Source organism: Mastacembelus armatus, chromosome 21 (genome assembly GCF_900324485.2).
Source record: "Mastacembelus armatus chromosome 21, fMasArm1.2, whole genome shotgun sequence".
Lineage (NCBI taxonomy): Eukaryota > Metazoa > Chordata > Actinopteri > Synbranchiformes > Mastacembelidae > Mastacembelus > Mastacembelus armatus.
The window spans coordinates 5,820,556-5,843,428 of NC_046653.1; the positions used below are offsets into that span (position 1 = coordinate 5,820,556).

The 22,873-nt window shown below is 41.5% G+C and overlaps 1 protein-coding gene across 1 annotated transcript in view; it reads right to left on the reverse strand.

The window, feature by feature from the left end:
* Window positions 1-22,873, reverse strand: part of tmeff2a (transmembrane protein with EGF-like and two follistatin-like domains 2a) — a 122,945-nt gene that overhangs the window by 4,834 nt on the left and 95,238 nt on the right. The window contains exons 5-8 of the mRNA XM_026295735.1: window positions 22,055-22,151; window positions 7,944-8,092; window positions 2,031-2,090; window positions 1,714-1,843 (exon numbers count right to left, since the gene is read on the reverse strand). Coding sequence (XP_026151520.1) covers window positions 1,714-1,843; window positions 2,031-2,090; window positions 7,944-8,092; window positions 22,055-22,151 — 436 coding nt within the window. The remainder of the gene's footprint in view (window positions 1-1,713; window positions 1,844-2,030; window positions 2,091-7,943; window positions 8,093-22,054; window positions 22,152-22,873) is intronic.

Consider the following 22,873-nt stretch of genomic DNA (forward strand, 5'->3'; position numbering starts at 1 on the left):
CCAATTCCTACAACCAGTAGGGGGCAGCAGAGACCTTTCAAGCTACCTCTATGCTAAGTGCTGTTCTGAATGCAAAAAGAATGCCAAGCTGGGAAAGCTGGGTCGAGTGAGGTTAGAGAGAAGTAGAGAGAGGCAGCAACAGCAACTAAGACCTCCTGGTTTCTACATTATCAGGCTGTAAAAGATGGCAGATCTGAGTGGCACACATGTACATTCACTGTGTGTATGTGTGGGTGGTGCGTTTTTAATGTTATTCCTCATTGTGCCATTACTGTGCTTCTTGTGTGCAAGTGTAATTGTGTGTAGCAGCACCTGTGTGACCACTGTTCATTAAGTGTTGTTAAGTTGTGTGTGTGTGTGAACAGGTTTTCAGTGGTTGTGTGGACAGTTGTTTCATATAAAACCATCACAGTGAGGACATTTCAGCACTGTAAGTGCATCTTAGGCCAATGTGTGTATGTGCATGTGTTTGTTGCATCTTTTAGAGTTTCTATACTCATGAGGCTAAAATATGACAGAGTCCTTCAAAGTTAGAACATTTTGCCTGCTGATCCTTGCTTCTTTAAATGGTAACTCTTTGTTACCTCTTCCAATTTGGATCTTATTTGAATAGTTTTTGTCAAAGTTGTAATCACCAAAATAATAACCCACACAAATAACATCTAAGTTGTGAAAAAATTTAATAATCCCTTAAGTGGCTGGTTTAAGGTTGAGATGAGAATCAGGACTATGTTTAGGCCAGTGTTTCAGATAAGATGAGGCCTGTAGCAGTTACAGTAAACCTACAGTACATTAACAAACATTTTGAGCAAATGGGGGCAACACGATAAACTGTCATGTTTTGACCTTTTAAAGCTGATATAGCTAACGTGTTAGCATTTATCTTTTTACCCATTCATTCAATGTACAGCTGAGTGATCATTCTTTGTGAGTTTGTCAATATAAATAACCAACCAGACCGTAATGCATTGGGAAGGAAACATAACGTTCCTCATTAAGTGGTGAGAAATCCGGCATCAGTTTAATCTGAAGCAGTGCAGCATATTTGGCTCAACAGCCTGACCTACTGCTAGGAGGGATCTCATACATGTCCCCCTCTCAGCACACTGGCTTGTATTGATACAAGATAAACAACCCTGATTAAAAAAGAAATGGGCTGCAGCGCTTACCTAGTAATTGGTAAATTTTTACAACTGATCCACCCAATCCTACATTGCACGCTTTCTTTCCACAGATTATTAGGAACATCATTAAATTTGTGGTGCAAAGACAGAATCGGTCTAGTCCAGTTCCCCTGCTTATTGCAGGGTTTGTTGATACTCATACGTCAGTCAGAACGACACTGTTAAAACGCTGCAGTCCATATTAGCCTTAAGAAATATAACTGTACTGACTGAAAGCTGTTTTGCCCGATTATGAATTAATAATCAATAGTCCCAACTCAGTGAATATTATGATAAAACTACACCATATTTATGAGATAGTTGAAATTTATTTATCTAACATTTTAGTGCAACTTTCAGACTGTTTTTCAAAATATTTTGACATAAACTGTTAATAATAATAGGAGAACAAGACTGTTCTGGTTGAGATACATACAATTCCATATACTCTGAGTGCAATGTGCCCTGTTAGATTGCAATTCTAGGGCCTATGTTATATATAATTATCCCTCTCTTTCTCCTTATTTCAAGATGATATATATGTATGTACCTGCAGGATGGCTGGGCCAGAATACTGGGGAACTGACACTCTCCGTGAATGCAATAGTTTTTGTAGTTATCTGGACAGGGGATGTAGAGGCCGCGGGCCAGCTCGTTCCTTGGATCTTCATTTTTCTCTACTACATAAACACACACAAATTCATAAATACTGAATGCAGAAATGTTCATGGCTCTCTGTGTATATACATTACTGTACAAGAAAGACAGGTTTTAGAAGGGAAGAGATGAACAAAGGTACAGGGTAAAATACTGGAGCACGGAAATTCAGCACATATGAGAAAAGTCCACCATTTTGCACACACTCACCTGTGAGGTCAGTCCGAGCAAAGTGTCCGTCTCCACCTTTGTTCCCAGTTACGATGTCTCCTAGAAAGGCCAAAGACATGTTAAAAGCTGATCTCATGTCAGTACAACCTCTCGTATAACTCCATTAGGATTAACACATTCTAACTGAGGCCAGAGCACGCACGACGAATGAATGTTGAATGTTGAATGTAAATTGTCACCTGAACAAAGGTTTCATGTGGTGTGTCAACCCGCCTAGGTAATGCGTATAAATGTCAGAAGCCATCTCCTCTAAAGTATTATACTGAGCAAAGGATAGAACCGAGCAGAGCTGGTTAGAAAAGATCACAGGGAATAATGCAGTTTGCTCGTCTTAGTTACAAAGCATTGAATTCCTCTATCCACAAAGGCTAGACAAAATCGCGTTCCAATCATAATTATTTTATTGCTATTGATTTTTTTTCAGTGGTCGGTGAATTTATTCCCTAAAATCAATTACGTGAACGTATTTCGTAGAGTTATGATGCAAGAATTGTGACATGAAATACAGTGAGAAGATGGAGTCTTGTATAAATGGTACAACAAGTGAAAACAAAGTTCAAAATGTTTCCTCATATTCCCTTCTTCATAGAGAACTATTATAAAGCAGCAATCTGAATGTCAAGGTGTCACTAACTAACATAAGGGTTTCCACAATCCCATGTCAGAGTTTCATGACCTGTTTCTCTCTCTCCACTTTCTCTGATTAAAACAGAAAGTGTGGAAATATGGTCAGATTGATTAGGGTTGTCTGATCCAAAGAGTGTAACATGGGGGAATACAGATTTGTTTTCCAAGAGCTGGTTAGCCCTGATTGCTTTACTACCCATTACTTCTCAAAGCTTTCTTCTTGGCTCTCTCGATCAATTATCCTGTTACACAATAAAAGCCACTAACAACTGACATTTGAACTCAGCACTGAATGATAACAGAGTCTCTGCCCTTCTTTCCACATGATGACAGTTTCAGTAAGGTCATAAAGCAAAATGAATCAAAATAAAAAGAAATGAAGATGTTAATAAAATAAAAAAAATGTACACGCACATACACACATGCACATACAGTGGTGTGAAAAAGTGTTGGCCCCCTTCCTCATTTCTTATTTTTTTGCATGTTTGTCACACTTTAATGTTTCAGATCATCAAACAAATTTAAATATTAGACACAAGAACATCCAAAGAACTGCAAGCCTCACTTGCCTCAGTTAAGGTCACTTCTCATGACTGCACCATAAGAAAGAGACTGGGCAAAAATGGTCTGCATGGCAGAGTTCCAAGATGAAAACCGCTGCTGAGCAAAAAGAACATAAATGCTCGTCTCAGTTCTGCCAGAAAACATCTTGATGATCCCCAAGACTTTTGGGAAAATACTCTGTGGACTGACGAGACAAAAGTTGAACTTTTTGAAGGTGTGTGTCCCATTATGCCTGGCGTAAAAAAAGTAACACCACATTTTAGAAAAAGAACGTCATACGTAAAATATGGTGGTGGTAGTGTAATGGTCTGGGGCTGTTTTGCTGCTTCAGGACCTGGAAGACCTGCTCTGATAAATGGAACCATGAATTCTGCTGTCTACCAGAAAATCCTGAAGGAGAATGTCCGGCCATCTGTTCGTGACCTCAAGCTGAAGCGAACTTGGGTTCTGCAGCAGGACAATGGCAAAACACATCAGCAAGTCCACCTCTGAATGCTGAAGAAAAACAAAATGAAGACTTTGGAGTGGCCTAGTCAAAGTCCTGACCTGAATTCGATGGAGATGCTGTGGCATGACCTTAAAAAGTTCATGTTGAACCTTCATTTAAAAACTGCATGACGTGTTTACTTGTGTTATCTTTGACTAATATTTAAATTTGTTTGTTGATCTGAAACATGAAAGTGTGACAAACATGGAGAAATAAAAGAAATCAGGAAGGGGGCCAACACTTTTTCACACCACTGTATATATGAAAAAAACAGAAGCCTGATTCAGTGGAAGAGGAGCAAAAACCATCATGGCAGGACAAGCCAGATAGAAGAAGTGGCTGATATTGCAAAGCCCTACCAGTGGCTGGAAAAAGCTGGACTGAAAGACAACACAGAGGCACTAATCATAGCAGCACAAGAACAGGCCCTGAGCACAAGATCGATAGAGGCTGGGGTCTACCACACCAGGCACAGTCTCAGGGTGCTGGATTTGGGGTGAAACCTTCCATGCATTGTGAGAAGCTTCCTTGTCTTGACATCAGTGGCTTCTATGTCCTCTTTTGGCCAGCTTATTATGCCAGCAGGGCATAGGTGATGACCGGCAAGGCGTAGGTGTTGATGGCTTGGACCTTGTTCTTCCCATTTAGCTGACTTCTTAGGACTTGTCTTACTCTCTGTAGGTATTTGACTGTGGCAGCTTTCCTTGTGGCTTCTTCTTCTTGGTTCCCATTTCTTCTTGGTTCCCATAGAGCGATAGAAATACAGGAGTCATACTGGCTCAGACTTTGCCTGGGTCAACAAGGTCTGCGTCAGGTGCTAGGGAACCAGGGCAACCTGATGAGAAATGAGCTACTGGAACACAACACTCATGGATGAGGGCTGACAATAGAGAACTGCTGGAATGCTACTACATGAGTACCCCCAGCGATAGGGGTTACATGAAGAGGATGTGGGACCTTTGGAAACTTCGAAACCCACCATCTAGACTAGCGCCAAAACAACTAATAGCTCAGTGTTCCAACATCTGCAAACGGCAACTGCTATCACAACTAGAGATTGAAGAGATACAACACAAATGCTACGGCAAGGGTGAGCCAGGACGAGAGGTCAGGGGGGAAACAATACCATCCCCACCCGAGATTGGGTACCAAGCCCCAATAACAAGCTCCCACATGCTCAACACAAGAGCAGCTGACCTGAGATTGAAGATCATGAGTAAGCTGGACACCTGTTACCAAGGCTAAGTGAACTACCCCCTGAAAGTCTACTGGAAGTTGTGAATGCAGCATTACAAACAATCCCTACTGTGACCATTACTGACACCAACAAGCTGATATACACCATGGCAACAGTGATCCTTGAGATGCTTGATCACAAAATATACACCACCACCAAGGAGCAGTATCCTGCCCGGAGAAGGACCTGGAGAAGGCAAAAATAAGGGCAACACAGAGAGAAGTTAGCCAACTATGAGAACTGCAGAGAGGTGGGATGAAGTTGGGTAAGAAGTACAACAAGCTGTTCATACCTGAGGCCCTGGACACTGCCAAGAAATGATTCACAGCCCTGGCCATACGCCTGAGGAGGTACACCAGCGAAATAGAAGCAAGGAGAATAAAGAGGATGTTCTCCACCGAACCATCCAAAGTGTACTCCCAGTGGCAGGGTAGTAACATGAGAGCAGACCCACCAAGGCTGGAGACTGAACAATACAGGAAAAACATATGGGAGAAGGAGGCACCACATAACTCCAATGCCCAGTGGCTGGTGGACCTGAGAGCAGACCACAGCAACCTCCCTGAACAGGAACCAGTAACCATCACAATGGCAGATATCCAAGAGAGGGTCTCATGCATGAAGAACTGGAAAGCACCGGGGCCTGACATGATCCCCACCTACTGGCTAAAGAAGCTAACTGCACTCCATGAGCGCCTAGCAGCTCAAATGAACCAGCTGCTAATAGCAGGGACTCACCCAGAGTGGCTAACTGAAGGCAGGACAGTCCTGATCCTGAAGGACCCCCAAAAGGGAGCAGTCCCATCCAACTACCGCCCAATAACCTGCATCTACACAACATGGAAGCTCCTGTCAGGCATCATAGTGGCTAAGATGAGTAAGCACATGGCTCAATACATGAGCAGGGCCCAGAAAGGAATGGGTAAGGACACCAGGGGAGCAAACATCAACTACTGGTAGATAAAACAGTCACTTGAGACTGTAAGACCAGACAGACTAACGTGTGCACCTCCAGGATTGAGTACAAGAAAGCCTTATGACTTAATGCCTCACACATGGATCCTGGAATGCCTGGAGCTATACAACATCAATAGGACTCTAAGAACCTTCATAAGGAACTCAGTGGGACTATATATATATATATATATATATATATTGGCGGGCTTCGGATACCGACTACGAAATGGGGCAACCATCAGCCACCTCCTGTACATGGATGACATCAAGCTGTATGCCAGGACTGAGCGAGACATCGACTCACTGATCCACACCACCAGGATATACAGCAACGACATTGGAATGTCATTCGGACTGGACAAGTGTAGTCGAATGATAACAAAGAGAGGGAAGGTTGTCAGGACTGAAGGAGTTGAACTCCCAGAAGGCAGCATAGCGGATGTTGAGGGGAGCTACAAGTACCTTGGAATCCCACAGGCAAATGGGAACCAAGAAGAAGCTGCAAGGAAAGCAGCCACAGCCAAATACCTACAGAGTGTAAGGCAAGTCCTAAGAAGACAGCTAAATGGGAAGAACAAGGTCCAAGCCATCAACACCTACGCCCTGCCGGTCATCAGATACCCCGCTGGCATAATAAGCTGGCCAAGAGAGGACATAGAAGCCACTGATGTCAAGACAAGGAAGCTCTTCACAATGTATGGAGGACTTCACCCCAAATTCAGCATCCTGAGACTGTACACTAAGAGGAAGGAAGGAGGTCGGGGACTGGTGAGCATCAGAGCCACCATCCAAGATGAAACAGCAAAGATCCATGAGTACATCAGGAAGATGGCCCCAAGCGATGGAATACTTAGTGAATATCTCAGGCAACAGAAGCCCGATGCAGAGGAAGAAGAGCAAGAACCATCATGGCAGGACAAACCCCTGCACAGCATGTACCACCGACAGATACAAGAAGTGGCTGATATCGAAAAGTCCTACCAGTGACTGGAAAAAGCTGGACTGAAAGACAACACTAATCATAGCAGCACAAGAACAGGGCCTGAGCACAAGATCAATAGAGGCCGGGGTCTACCACACCAGGCAGGACCCCAGGTGCAGGCTGTGCAAAGATGCCCCTGAGACAATCCAGCACATAACAGCAGGTTGTAAGATGCTAGCAGGCAGAGCATACATGGAACACCATAACCAAGTGGCCGGCATAGTGTACAGGAACATCTGTGCCGAGTATGGGCTGGAGGTCCCAAGGTCAAAATGGGACATGCCTCCAAAGGTGAGGGAGAATGACCGAGCTAAGATCCTGTGGGACTTCCAGATACAGACCGACAAACAGGTGATGGCTAACCAACCGGACATAGTAGTGGTGGACAAACAACAGAAGAAAGCCGTAGTGGTAGATGTAGCGATCCCAAGTGACAGCAACATCAGAAAGAAGGAACATGAGAAGCTGGAGAAATACCAAGGGCTTAAAGAAGAGCTAGAAAAGATGTGGAAGGTGAAGGCAACAGTGGTCCCCGTGGTAATTGGCACCCTCGGGGCTGTGACCCCCAAACTGGGAGAGCGGCTCCAACAGATCCCAGGAACAACATCAGAGATCTCAGTCCAGAAGAGCGCAGTGCTAGGAACAGCTAAGATACTGCGAAGAACCCTCAAACTCCCAGGCCTCTGGTAGAGGACCCGAGATTGAGGAAGACACACACACACCACCCATAGGGGTGAGACGGGAAATTAAAAAAAATTTTTTTTATTGTATATATATATATATATATATATATATTATATGATTGAGTACAAGTATCTTTAATTATGAAATGTAGCTGGAACTGCAGCCGGAGGGAAATGCAGAATCACACTGTCTGCATTTAAATTTGCAAACTGCCTCCTTTGCCCTCATGGCTTCACTTGAACAAGTAAACACCTGTTCAGCAGACAGACTGACAGCTTCTGCTGCGTGTGTGAAGGTGTTGTTCTGTCATTTAGAGTCAGAGTATGCATGAGTGCGTGTGTTAGAGTCTCTGACCTTGGCAGTGGCCCAGATACTTGACCTCGATGCGTTCCTGTTTCTGACAGGACGCCTCCTTCACTTGGCAGGGGTTGTCATAGGAATGACCATCTGAGGCACACACCGGGTTGAAGCTGATGTGGGAACAGTCAATGTTGCAAACACACCTAAAGAACAAGAAGTCACATTAGAGTAGTAAACCTTTAAGTGTTTTATTTATTATTAGATTCTGTCGAATCTAAAATAAACACGATCTGAAATCTAAATGGAAATGCGAACTTCATTATGAAGAGACCAATGTGTGTGTTTGACTGTGAGAGATGCAAACCCATATTCATCTAGTGATTATAACTGAGACAGAGAGAAAACAGTTTGCACATACTGAGGATGCTGGACCATCCACAGTAATCCTGTTCAAACTGGGTTATAGTACATTGAGTGTGACATAAAACTAATGGATTTTAACTTTGCAAAAAGAGGCAGGTGGTACAGTGGGCTGATTGACAAATGACACACCCTTACCAAAGCAGGAAGCAATTAATAATGAAAAACCTGTAGATAACAAAGCTGTACATTTTAATGTCACTGTGGAAACTGTAGCACAAAAAACTGCCACCATTTGAAAGTTCTCAGATATAAACTTTATAATAGATAATATTGAATATAGCCTAAATGGAAAACCAAGCCTTTCAAGCCAACACTATTATAGAGCACCCTGAAATAGCTTGCTGAAAAAGTCACTAAAGATTGCAGAACAGCTTGTTTCTGGTGTTACACCAAATCTTTATAATGTCTCTCAACAAAATCCATTCAGCTGAGAAATTCAAAATTACTTTGATAATTATTGTATCAAGACCACTGTCAAACACAGCCACAGTTTGTCTGAATCCAAAGATGTGACCTGCATTACCTCTAAATGGAAATTTTCTCTCATTTTACCGTGTTTTTCAGCAAGTTCTATTCACCCATTAGCCTAAAATTATAGTATTTACTCCTTGAAACAGATTATTATTTTAATTGCAAATAGCATAATTTAAAGTTTAAAGTTACTTCCTTCCATTAAGTTGATAATTCTACAGTGTTTTGGGGCAGACTGTAAAGCGTTAATTTCTCAGTGAATCAGGTGTTTACTTGATGCTTTTAGCGCTTGTAAATTCATCAGTCAATTTGCTGTGACACCACAATTTTCAGAGAGATTTCAGTATGTCACTGCTTCTGTATATGTGAGACTGTGTGGGCAACATCTGCAGAGAAAGTGCATGCACTGTACACCTGCATGCATGTGCATATATACATGAAAGCGTGTACATGTATACGTGTGTGTGTGTGTGTGTGTGTGTGTGTATTTTTGCATATGTGTACTGTGACCCTTAACTGTGTGGCAGACCTGATCAGCAGAAATTACATCCAGATTGCCTTCCCCAGACAGTTGCTGTTGAGTAGAGCTCAACAGTAGATTCTGTAATTATAAATCTGTCATTATTCTCCTGGTCTTTTCATTTTCCCCTGGTACCAAGCTCTCAGGAAAGCACAGGCATTTAGCTGTCTTACAGCTGCATTTGCATGCACGCCCACGTGAGCATCTGCCAACGCATAAATGTGTGCCTACCCGCACACACAGACACCTTTGCAATCAGCCATGATGATACCGCTGACATTGATGCTGATTGAAACGCTGTGCGGCAAAGCGTGGCAGTGCTCAACTATTGTTGTAATGATGGATCAGCAAAGTAAGAGTGATGTGAAGAAAGGCTTGGTTATGCATCACAGAGGACACCGCAGTATGAAGGCGGGCAATATCCAAAATCACATATGACAGTGAAAGCTATGAATGACCTACAGCAGCAACTATGGTTCCATTAAACTATAAATGAAGAATGTTGCTGTTTATTAAGTGTCAATAACATGTAAATGACATTATAAGTTTCCTGGTGCAATGGAAAGCATAGACATGTCTAGGTGTGTTACATTTGCATTGTAGTCATTAAAAGTGAACATAGGAAATAATCCCTGGCTCCAGTTCCTCAAATGTGAGAATTGTTCACCGTTATTTTACCCTGACAACATGATTCATTGAAAAAAATTGACTGGTGGATGAATTTATAATAAAACTAACTGTTGCTGTACTGCTCACATGTGCCATTTATAGCCAGATGGGTTTTACAGTAACATAAGCGGCTAAGACTGGCTGCTATGGCGAAGGGGAGAAATGACATCTGACTTCAGATATGACCCTAAAACAGCCGGTTTTATAAAGTTGTTTCATTTTTTTAAACAAAGACAGAACCTGGATGTAAAAATGGCCCATTGCTGAACCAAATGATAAAAAAAATAAAACATCTGTAGGCAATATCTATCCATGCAGATAGTTTGATTTAATCTGCTGAGGTTATAAAATATCATCCACCTCCCTGTCAACAGTTTTTACTAGAAACACTCATGGAAAAGGGAAACTGTTGAGAGCACATTCTGTATAATAACCAGCATAACAAGGATACTGTCTGTGTGAAGAGATGTTGTTGGTAGTTTTTTCTTAAAACTCTAAGCACCACAAATAAACACAAGAAGAAAAGGAGGAGACACAACATCAATACACAATCACAGATTTGACACAAGCTGTGTGACATGCAAGAACAATTCATATCAAAACACAATGCTTTCTGTGAGTCTGAAACGTTGTAAATTGTACAGCATTCCCTAAAATATTTACACTGTATTTTCACACAGTGGTATCACAAAATGCATCAGTGGCAACATGAAAATTTCTACTCATAAAAAAAACAATGTGTCGCTGCTTTAATTGCTGTGAAAATTATACATAGTTACCAAAAAAGTAAAAATACCAAATTCTTTTAATTTGTATTGCACTACAGTGGCCATTTATGGCTACAAAATTACTACATGTGGACATTGTATCAAGTGTCAAAACCTATAAGAAGGACAGATACACACACAATTCCCACTGTTTCAAGTTAGAAGAAAAAACCCCAAAAGTTACAGTCAAAATGATCTGGATACTGTCGCTAGATATGACTAGAGGACAATAAGGAAAAAAGTGAGTTAACCTTTAAAAGAATTATACAACACAGATTATAAATTTGCCACATCCACCCTCAAGGTAAGATTAGGTGTACAATTAAAGTGTCTGTTATAAAAAGTATTTAAATGAAAATAGTTTCAACATGAAATGAGGGAGTGAGAAGAACTGCAAGAAGTTGGGAATTAATGTAAAATCTTAGGTCTTCCAAACTAAGATGAATTTTCTGCTTAAAAAATGCATATAAGCTTAACACTGCACACATGTACACACACACACACACACACACAACCTCCCATTATAGAAGGGCTTTCAGTCTCGGCCATCCCATGAGGCCACTGTTGGTCGGTGGCTGATGTCTGGGCTCCATACATTTTTAATGAGGCCTCTCACTTTCTCCACAATAGGCACTATGCCCCTAGACTGCAGTGCGTCAACACATCCTAATGCTACTCTCACACTCACTTGAACACCTGCAGACAGACGTGCACAAACAGTCATATACATGCACGAGACGACCTGCATTGTGATAAATCTTATTTTCCCTGTTTTCTGTCACACACACCAAATCGTTCCTTCACACCTTCTGCTGCGAGGTACAAAAGGGTAGAGAAGTGTTAAATGAAAGTTAGCGGTGTGTGTGAGAGTACTGAATATAGTGTGTGGCACGCTTGTGTGATGATACAGGATGTGCCGTATTGATTAGGTCCCTATGATTTCCCTTCCATCAAAGCCCCCTCCCGTTCCCATACTGTCTGCTGGCTCCCAGTTGAAAAAGCTACTTTCCACACACATAAGCACACAAACACACAGCAGTATAGACCAATGTGACCAAGGGCTGCACGTTGTGTACAAATCCTTAGCAGCGAACCTTACTGCAACTCAACACAGCATTGATTTTCATAATCCTTTGCCTCAAATTTCACTGTAATCCTTTGAAAAACTAAGTGAGAGGCAAACACACCAACAGGGACAGTGAGAGAGCAAACCAGAGAGGGAGAGAGACGTAGTGACAGAGAATCAAACAGCAATGCTGAAGCAGAGGAAAAAAGGCAGAATGAGAGATGAGAGGATATATGGTATATATGCAAAAGGGATGGAAGGGTTTAAGAATACACACACAAACAGAGAAGCCCACATAGCTCCATCACTTCAGAGGATATCCACCTAAATTCACTTATATTCATTGCCTGGGGGACTTTGCATAACCTGCTTAACCCCTAACTGTCCCTTAAGCTAAACCTAACCCTATCCTTAAAGGTTAAAAGGAGGTTTCTCTTTTTGGAGACTGGACTGTTTCTTTAGGTCAGCTTTGTAGTAGACATCTGCAAAGTAAGAAAGAGGATGTATACTTTCTAGCATTCTAGCTCTACTAGCATGTATTGTAGTAATTCCCTGCTAGCCTGGACCCAGACAATTCCTTTTATGGATCCTTCCATTTGTTTTCCCAGGCCAGCAACTGTTTCATCAGACACGTTTTTACATCATTTCTTTTACTCATCATGGAGTCCAGTTGTATTGCAACAGATGTGAGGATCCAAAAGTAAATAAATAAATTAAAAACACACATCTGCTTTTCAAATGCAAGGGGCAGAATGAGGAATAGAAGTGAACAAGTGTATATCTGATGTAGAGACATACAGACAATGGATATTGGAAGTAATCGTTGCACCCATGGTCTTTCTGTGTGGAGTCTCTGTGTTCTTTCTGTGTCTGTGTGGGTTTTTCCATCCAATCCCTGCAGATTCCCCCACAGTTCAAACACATGCAGGTTGGAGTTAGGTTAACTGGAGAGTGTAAATTGCCTATAGGTGTGAATGTGAGTGTTTGTCTGTCTCTATGTGTCAGCCCTGTGATAGACAGGAGCTCTTTCCAGTGTCTATCTTACCTCTCTGCTGGAATTTGATACCTACAGGATAAGTTGTATACATAATGGATGATTGGATGCATGGCAGCTGTGCAGCTTCATCCAAAAAGAAAGAAAGAAAAAAAAAGGTGAGCAATGTGAAATTCATTGTACTGTGGTGATTCTGATTTCTTTTTATGTCTGTGTACATCCCTGCGCAGATATGGCATCCTTTACCATTGAGCAATGGCAGGTGCAACTAACCAAGCCATATCAGCTGTATGACATCTCTTTCGGCTGCAGTAGTAACCAAACTCAAGCAGCTGCCTCCTCTCCTTTAGCATTACATCACAAAACTACGTTTCTGTTAAAAAGCAGTGTCAGCTTTTTTTTTTCTTTGTTACTATCAAGGGATTGTTTTGCTGCTTGAGTTTGGATCTGACCTATGACCATACTTGGAGGAAACCTGCTTGTAGCTTAAGCAGGTTGCAGCTAAAAGCAGAGATATTTTATTACAGAGATGGCAGAGGGAAATTTATTGTGTACATGTCAGTAATGTATAGAGAATGTCCGATGGGTGTTCTATTGATATGTGTATGTTTGTGTAGATCCAGATAAAAAATAAATAAACATAAAATTAAAATAAGGCAACACATTTCCTGTTGGCCTGTGACTTCCTAAAATTCCTTTGTGCTCCCCACAGAAGGGGTGTCAAAGTACTGGCTTTGAAAAGACCTTTACACCTTTCTTAGGTGGTCTAAACCGAGTGTTCATACAACAAATATCCCAGTAGCCCTGCTCTATTACTAGCTCACTATCTGTTCCTACTTTAATTCTGTCAGCACCAATGGGTGCTATTGATGGGTTTGAAAGCATCAGTTTTTGTCGGTAATTACAGTTTTACACCACAAATGGATCTAAATGGGTTTTTGTGACACTCTATTGATCCTTGAGGGGTAAATTGGTCTTGTTGCCTGCTGCCTGCCTGTGTTATGGGGGGCTGATGGAAGGATTGCAAGGCTCTTTGCCTCAGCAGGGTCAACTGCAGCACTGTTCAGCCAACATACAGTATTTCACATCACTGAGCACCATTTTCTTCTCTAATTTGAATCAAAATGGTGAATCATAAAACATGAAAAGGAATGTTGGAATGAATGGAAAGTTGTGTAGGTGAGAAGTGGATGTGGGAAGTCAGAGCATCACTTCTAAGCAAATTTTGAAAATAACCCTTCATTGTGACAGGTTGTTACGGTCTGAGTTTTCTGTTCCAGTTTGCGTGTGTGTGCCTGAGCCCTGGTCAATCCAGGGAAGAAATAAAGAATGGTGTTGTATCCTGCATTTGGGTCCAGTTCCTCTCCTTCACCATCACCCCCAACTTCATGCCACAGGTATACATACATCCGTGCTGTTGAATTGTATAAAACTTTAAAAAAGACTTCAAAAACCTCTGTGCAATGAATGGATACTTTTAACATGTACAGTAAGCAAATCTCATGACACATCACCAACACTCAATGTTGCTTTGTTGAAAAAAAATCAGGCGTGCTCTCTAGTGGTATCACACTGAGACAGTTTAATGATTTTATTTTTTTAACCAGGTTGACTCCTACAGTGAGTAAACAGCTTAAGTTTGTGCACTGAAAACGGGGAAATGGCTAGCTCAGTTCCATCTAAAGGTGGAGGCTGTTGATTTTGGTTCATAAGCAAATGATCCTTCTTGTCAAGGGCTGTTACCTTCAACTATGTAACATATCTAGATTAAAACCTATTCTTTCCCACACCAATATAAGAGCTGTCACTACAGCACTAATCTTCTTCAACTATTGCATTCATTATACTTTGGCCTAAGTCAGAAACTATTGCCTCATCTTCATTTAGTCCAGAGTACTGGTGTTCAACTGCTGTCCGGTAAAAAGAGGCATGAGAGCATTATGTCTGTTCTGAAGTCCCTACATTGGCTACCTGTCAAAATCTGCATTACTTATTGCTAAGACTCTTCTATTTTGTCTTAGGCCATCCATGCTCAGACTATCTTTCAGAGCTCCTTTACCCCCTTGTTACTAGTAGATGCCTAAGAGCCTCCGATTTTCTGCTCCTGGAAACTCCTCGTCAAGGCTTGTTCAGAAAGGCGAACTAAACTCTGGAATAGTATAACTCTTTAGGTCAAAACTTTTCCTTTGATCACTGATTTTAATAACACTAATCTTAAACCTTATTAAACCTTATCTTAAACCATGGCTTTGAATCCCTGTGACTTTTTTTCTTATTGTGTCTGTTTAGCACTTTGGCCCGACTTTGTTGTTTAAAACATGTTTTATAAATAAAGTTGATTAATTGATCAATTAAAGTTTTAAAAGTCTTCCTATCAGTTCCTCTCAAGCTGTGTAAAGCCTGTAAAGCTGTGATCAATACTGTATGTTGTAACAACCTAGCTCATTGATGTTTATCATTGATGATAACCATTGCTGCCTAAAACTAATGCTAATGCTATCAATGCTAAACTAATGCTAATGCTATCCATAATAAGCAAATGCTAGTCATGCAGCCTAGCTATAACCAGGGCTACTAAGTTAAGACAAGCTAACTAAACCAAAGATTGAATGAACACAAACAAGAGGTTGCATATCTGAAAGATGAAACCCTGCTGTCAGAAAATGAAAAACACAGTGCACAAAGACTCCATGAGAAACTAACCTCTCAACTATAGAGGCAGCAGAAAGAAAAGAGAATTATGATCTTAAGCAGACACAGGAAGAAGAGCTGACTACAACAGAACACCAGCTTACTGAGGTGAAAGCAGAACTAGTGGACCTGAAAACCCAATGGGCAGGTGCACAGCTGTCCCCTCAGCATGCTTCTTTAAGAATCCATGATCGTCCTGTGATATCACCTCTAGCACACACTCCATTCCTTCCTGATCATACTGATCAGCAACCCACCTTGTGTGATCTTGATAAACTTGGGATATAAACCCAGGATATCCATTCTTACTTGAGAGACATTGAGTCTATCTATCTATCTCAGGCTACAACCTATGACAAAGTCTACTTAATCAGGTTAACATCCAACCATGAGGTTACTGATTTCATTGAGCGTCAACATCACAGTGTTCAGAGAGACTTCACACTGCTCCGACAAGTGTTAGAGCAGGAGTTCACTGATCATTTAACCAAACCGGGTTACTTGCTGCCCTGGAAGTCCGACAGAACCGCCAGGAGCCTCCTAACGAATACTACCCTCCGTCGAGTCTATTTTGGCTCCAGAAATGAACATAACATGGAAGAAGATGCCCACTTTAAACAAATCTTTGTGGAAAACCTCCACCCTGCCACTACCAGACATTTAGACATCTTAGCTAATCCAGCCCAGCTAACTATCCAGGCATTTCCTGAATTATATTGCTTTACATGAGCAATCCCAGTCAAAATATTCAGTCAGCCCATCTAATGACTCTTGAGACTGTTAGTCAGCCTAGACAGGAATGGAGCTGGAAGAAAACCCAGCATCCTTCTCAACAGCAACAGTCACCTCACTGCTAAATCCTGCCAAGAGAAATGCCCACCTCACCAGTGGAAGAACTTTATGGCACTGAATAGGAGAAATAATGACCAAACAACATGTGGATCTCAATCATCACGTCTGACCCAGAGTGACTGGCAGTCCACATAGGGATCACCAAACATCCCACTCAGGGGGGTAAGAAACTCATCCTCCCTACAAGCACTGACTCAGACAGTCAGACTGAAGAACCTTTTCAACAACTACTGTGCAACCTGACCGATAGCGAGCCTACACAGATTCTTCATGCCTTTGACACTTGAAAACACACTTCAGCACGATACTCGCTTAGACACTGGTGCAGATGTCACAGTGATGTCATCGCTGCTCTTTGATGAACTACGCAAGATGACAAGTACTACAGGTAAACGCTTAAAGCTACGTGCCCCTTCACTTGAAGTCCAGCTATATGCTCCGTTTGGGATCACTTTTACGTCCAAGATCCTACTCCATTTGGCCATTGGTCCTATGAAAGTTGCACATCCAGTGTACATCTCTGATCTTGATTCTGTCCCTCTTCTCGTTGGACAGAACCTTCTAAGCGCCTTGAGCTGCTCATTGACTTAAAATGAGCAAAGGTATGGACACAAGTGCACATACCTCTGCCATGCCAAGTCATGCCATGTCAACAAACCCCAGTGCTATGGTTTGAACATTGTGCCCCCCAGCTCACTGCTCCACAAACAGAACAGAGCATGAACAGGGAAACACTCAAGGTAACTCAGGTACCCAAACCTGAAACTTTTTCCCACCCATCTAGTGACTTCAGTTACTGACACTGACATCCAGGTACAGGCTATGCCACCTGCATCCTTACATGAGATTCTGGTGTCCTATCAAAATCTTGATCCTGCCCTACGTGCCATTCTTCTTCATCTATCTGACCCTGCATCATATTCTCTTTCTAAGATCGACCTTAAATCGCTTCCTGACTTGAATGACCTTTTTCATTCATGTACATCCTTGCATGTTGTGGAGGGCCTTCTAATGTTTGTCCCCAAGACACTCACTTCTCCCATCATAGTGCCTCGTAGCCACAGGACGGTGATGATACAACAGGCCCACAACCCTCCAAATGTAAGCCACAGAGGAATCAAAGCAATATACATGGCTCTTCGGCAAGTAGCATACTGGCCGCATATGAAAAGGATGTGACAGACTACGTTAAGAACTGCCCACATTGCTGCAAACCTCAAAATAAGGCGCTGCAAAACCAAAAAAGCTCTTCAAGTGGGGGACAAAGGCCAAAACCTTCCCCCCACTAAACCAACCAGAAGAGTCGCCCCAAAAACCAGTAAAGACTGCTGAACAGTTCTCCTCCTCCTGGTCCGGTCGGGGACAACAATACCCTATCAAGATTATAAGTACAGCAAATAACTACATTTCTAAGCCTAAACCACAGGCTACATAAGAGAAAGTCCCAGTAGTAAAATAAAATTAAAAACCTAGAAAAAAAAGTGAAATTTTGTTTCATTTTTATTTCACTTGTGTTTATTACTGATCTAACCAATCCACTTGCTACAAGTGGGGGTGAAAGAAAAAGGGAATATATATATATATATATATACATATATATATATATGTATATATTCCAGAAAAGCTGAGAAAAGTTTGGAACAGTTTCAAATCCAAGAGCGTGAACAAAATATCAGTCAAACGAAAGATAACTGAGTAGTGGGTTCCTTACCAACAGAGCTTGCTGACTCTCACTCACACCACTGACCAGACTACAGTCCTGTGAATTTTATGACCACTAAGTCAAAGCACCAAATCCTCAAATTCAGTCACAGATGTATAAATGCAGCATTCACCTCTCAACTCTATGCTCACATCTAACTAACTACCTGACAGCTGATTCCCACAGGGAAGAATAATATTCTGTGAAAAACCAAACTGTGACTTGGCTACATTTAGAGCAAGCCTAGATTTTAGATTTTTTTCTCTCTTCCTTCCTTACTAACTCTTTGTCCCCTTTGTTTGTGATTTTAGCCTCAGGCCCAATAGGAAGAAGCCATACTAATCTTACTAACGTGATCCTTAGCCTACTCATATCCCAAATATAAAGAATTCCTTCATATCTGTCATAGTTACTAGAAGCCACTCATGATAGGAGACCAATCAGTTTCTTGTTGTGACATCAGCCTACCATGGTAAGATTGCCTCGACCCACTGCCAGAAGATGATGCCTTCAAGAGCCTTCACACCTGCCACTCATCTGCCTTGGTGCCGCCATTGACCCCAATTCACCAGCTCACTGTCGAGTGACCAGCTGAATTGGGGGATATATAGCGAACCTAAAGCAGCAGAATATGGTCACATTCCTGATTGAGGCAGGAGTGATATCCTCTGAAAATGTATGAGTTTGAAACTCTCTGTGACCCACTAAGATAAACAACCGGGGATGGTACAACAAGTACTGCAATGTCAAGACCCCCCCACCCCCCATGAGGTTTTGTTGATTTTCATCTATGTCATGAACTATTCTGACTGACTCTGTTTGTCATGTGTTTAAACTTTGCTGGATGGAAAAAGACATTGTTGTTCCCATCTTAGGAAACAGTCTTAAAACTTACAACACTTAAAGAACAGGGTAATCTCTTGATTCACAGAGATTAGTGAGACTGCCCATCACAGTCAGGGGACTGAACCAAATATGGAACACTTCCTGGACGAATCACATCATGCTATGCACAGTCATGGGACAAACCAGATGGATTCGCCCGCCCAGGGCAGCAAGACACAAAAACAAATTACACAGACAGACACATCTGAACTGAACTGGAATTTGAAGCAGACTTGAGAATAAACACCTGGAACTGAACTCTTGGAACTGAACACCCTGAAGAGAACAGAAATGGACAAAGTTCCAGACAGATTCAAAGAAAGTTAAGAGATTTCCAAACTTATCGAGACACTCTCTCTCCCTGAGGAGAACCATGAGGTAGAGATTGTTTTACTGCCCAGCAGAGGAGAGACAAAGACATTCTCCCCTTGTGTGGCTGTCCTCCAGCTGACCATCTCACATCAACCAACTCAATGAGACGACCCTGCAGCAGCCAGAAGGAGAGAGAGAAAAGGCGAAAAATGGACCCAGGCCCGAAGCCCAAGACTCCGGGGAATGTCTACTCTCTCCTACTCCTGCCGGCAGACTGCAGTCGGACCAGCCCACAGACAAACGAACCGAGCCTCAGTAAACCCGAGGACAAGCAAGTAACCTGTGGCTGTGCTGGTTGTCTCACACTGATTTCAGTTGGTCTCCATAGTTATTAGAGCTTCTTCCTAAACTGTGTTTAGACCTCAGACTAAAACGCAGAACATAAATTAATTTCAAGAGTTCTTTTCCACCACTGCAAACAACCTGCTGTTAGACTGTTGTAATGTTTTATTCTTTAATTCAGCTAATTTCTCAGATCAGTTCTCCCTCCATTTCGCCCTGTGTAAATGTTGTAAATAGCTGAATAAACTAACTGGCATCATTTATGTTATTTCACACAGTAAATACGTCACTGAATTGGGAGAACTCTCCCTCAGATTGTAGACTGATATCCTGCATGATTAATTAATTGACTGGTTGATCCTCCAAAAAAGGATCTGGTTCCCCAAATTATTAAGATGGTTTATGATATTCATAATTCATAAACCAGACATAATAAACCTTCATGTTCAATACATGTATATATTTAAATTCACTACAGCTGATTAATTAGTATATTAACTTGTCAATATGACAAAAACCAAAGGTTAAAAACAACAAATGTTGGTTTTAAAGGGGGTCTTTTGCTAAGCTAAGCTGTCTGGCTGGCTGTAGCTTAATATTTAATGTATTTGACAGTTGCACCACAAAAAAATTTGAAAAAGTGTTTTTCCCACGACCTCAAAGGACTCTGTTAAAACAGCATATTTCTTCAATGAAAATGATCAATGATAAGATAGCTGCTCTTAGCATCATTTACCTCAGCTTCTATTTTTGTCTGAAAATAATACTGGCTGGATGAATACTCCCTGCTGATTGGGCTAAATGTGGAACCTTCAAACATGGCTCACATTAAACTGAATAATAAAACATCTGATTTATTCTGACACTTCATACAGTGGCTTAGAACTTAAAATACATTTATTTATCACATTGCTTTGTTTGTTTGAAAATAAGAATAATGCATTATTATAAAAACATCCTATTACAGCAACTTGGTCTTTGATTACAACTCTCTCCATTCATTTTCATTGTTTGATTAACTGATGGTTTGATTAAAATCAGCTGCTGCTTGATTGGAGTAACCTGTCATTTTAATCAGAATGATCCTGTGCTACGCCAGTGGTTGGCTGCTGCTGTTTGATGAAAATTACCTGCTGTTTTCAGGTTGCAATTACCTGCCTGATTATTTGCCAGAAACGTTCTTATCAAAACACCTTGGGGCTTTTGAAAGATTAAAGAGTACTTGTAAGTTCTGTTTCACAAGAAGGGACACTGAAATATTTATGTCTGTTTGTGTCAACTGCTGTTTTAACGAGTTACATTATTGACTTCCTCTCTTGCCTTGTCCATTGTCTCCTTATTGTGGAAACAAACATCCCACACTACTGTATGTACTGTGCAACTGTCATTATTCCAGACTGTGTTAAATATGCTTGAGGCTCTATTTACTTTTATTTATTTTTTTGTGCGCACATCACTGACAGTACATTGTTCTGTTGTGACTTTATGAATTCTCCCGTTGGGATAGAGAAATTTCTAATAAATCCATTACTCTGTTTTAGTAGAATATTAAGGTGCATTTGTGGAAGTGGGTGGTATGAGAAGGAGTGGATTCCAGCTGTTTGGTATTTGGAACAAGTCTCAGACTGCATCATGAAACTGTTCCTTGGCATTACGGTTATTGCACACCAGGGTACATTATCTTTCCATTACATCAAGCAGTTTGATAGAGTCATACTCTCAGGGCCCTTCTAATTTCCAGAGGTACGTCTGGGATTTCCTATAAGCACTACATTTTTTCTTTTTTTTTTTGCTGATACCAGCTGATCCTTGTTCCACACCAAATCAGTAATGCTGGTTCATTTAAGCTTCATTCATGCTGCAGAGTGCAAAGAAATACGTTCTGATACTTTCTGGTGCTGAAAAGCTCTTCAGCAGTTGAACCTCCATCTAATTGAAATGTGTCTTATGTACCCCTGTGCACCTGCTGTTTTCAGTGTTGTTTCCGTGCAAATGTTTGTGGGTGAGCCGATAAGACATCACCTTGTGTCCACCTCATGTGCAATAAATGGTTAAATTTATGACAAATATTATTTCTTCACTGAACTAGTTTTCCTTGTGTAAGTCAAAGTCATTTTTGGCCTGACATTGCCAAGTCCTGTAAGGATAGTAATTGGATTTCCCGAATAAGTGAAAATCTCTTTTCTGTCTGTGCCCTGCTGTAGTAATTGAGGTTAAATGAAATGGTCAGCCATGTACTAAACCTCAGTGGATGTTCATCAGTGTTCTCAGGAAGACAAGTTTTAATCTTAATTCTTAGTTTGAACACTAAAATGTTACTTACTAAAATGTTTCAGATAGCAACTATAGAAGTATTTTTTGGGTTGAAAATGTATAAAGGTAAATCACATCTAGCTGGGTAGGCTAACTCACATGACTGAGAAAAAGCTCTGTTTCAAACACTTTGTATGCGTTTGTATGTTTGAACTCACCAAACATCCTCTGCGTCTACATCACACTCAGCACCAAACTGGCAAATGTCACAGGTGGACGTCTCCTTCTGTGCTGTCTCGGCTGAGCCTTCTCCTCCTAAAGTGACAGAAAAAGACAGTGGAAAACATGTAATGTTACAGTGTTATCTGTTTGTATAAACCCCAACGAGTACATTAAGAAGGCATGTATCGCACAATCCGATGTGACCATAAAAAAAGTCTTTGACAACTCAAGTGCATTTACATTCTGCCATACACCGCCATAATCCCACACAAGCTATCGCCTTCATCCATTCACTCCTTTCCCCTTTTTCCCCACCCTCTCCTACTCCCTTTGACTCCTCGCCTGACTCTCATCTATCACTCTCAAATCCCTGCTGATCTTTTTGGAGTCCTGCTTTTATTTCATCGTGCTGATTTTCTCGTGCTGTGAGTGCAACGACTCCTTGGCGGTGGTGTGTGTACTGGCGTCAGGCTTATGGCGGCTTAGGGACCCTGCCTGTGCATATCACGCCTCATGAGCGGCCGAGGGGGAGAAGAAAGAGGAAAAAAAAGCAATCTGGCCAATCTCAAATTGCATTCTCCTCTCACAGAGGACTCCTCCAGTCTCTGCACGCGGCTCTTTCCCCTTCGGCCCTCTTCTCCATTAGACAAACTCTATTTTTAAACTTATAGAGCCCATGAGGACAACTTCAGAAAAGAAGATGAAGAGGTGGAACTTGGCATCATTTCCCTATGTCATATCTTTAATCTCCCCAAGACACGCACATGCACAAACACCCACACTGTCACCACCATGCATTGCTCCCCTGTGTCGCC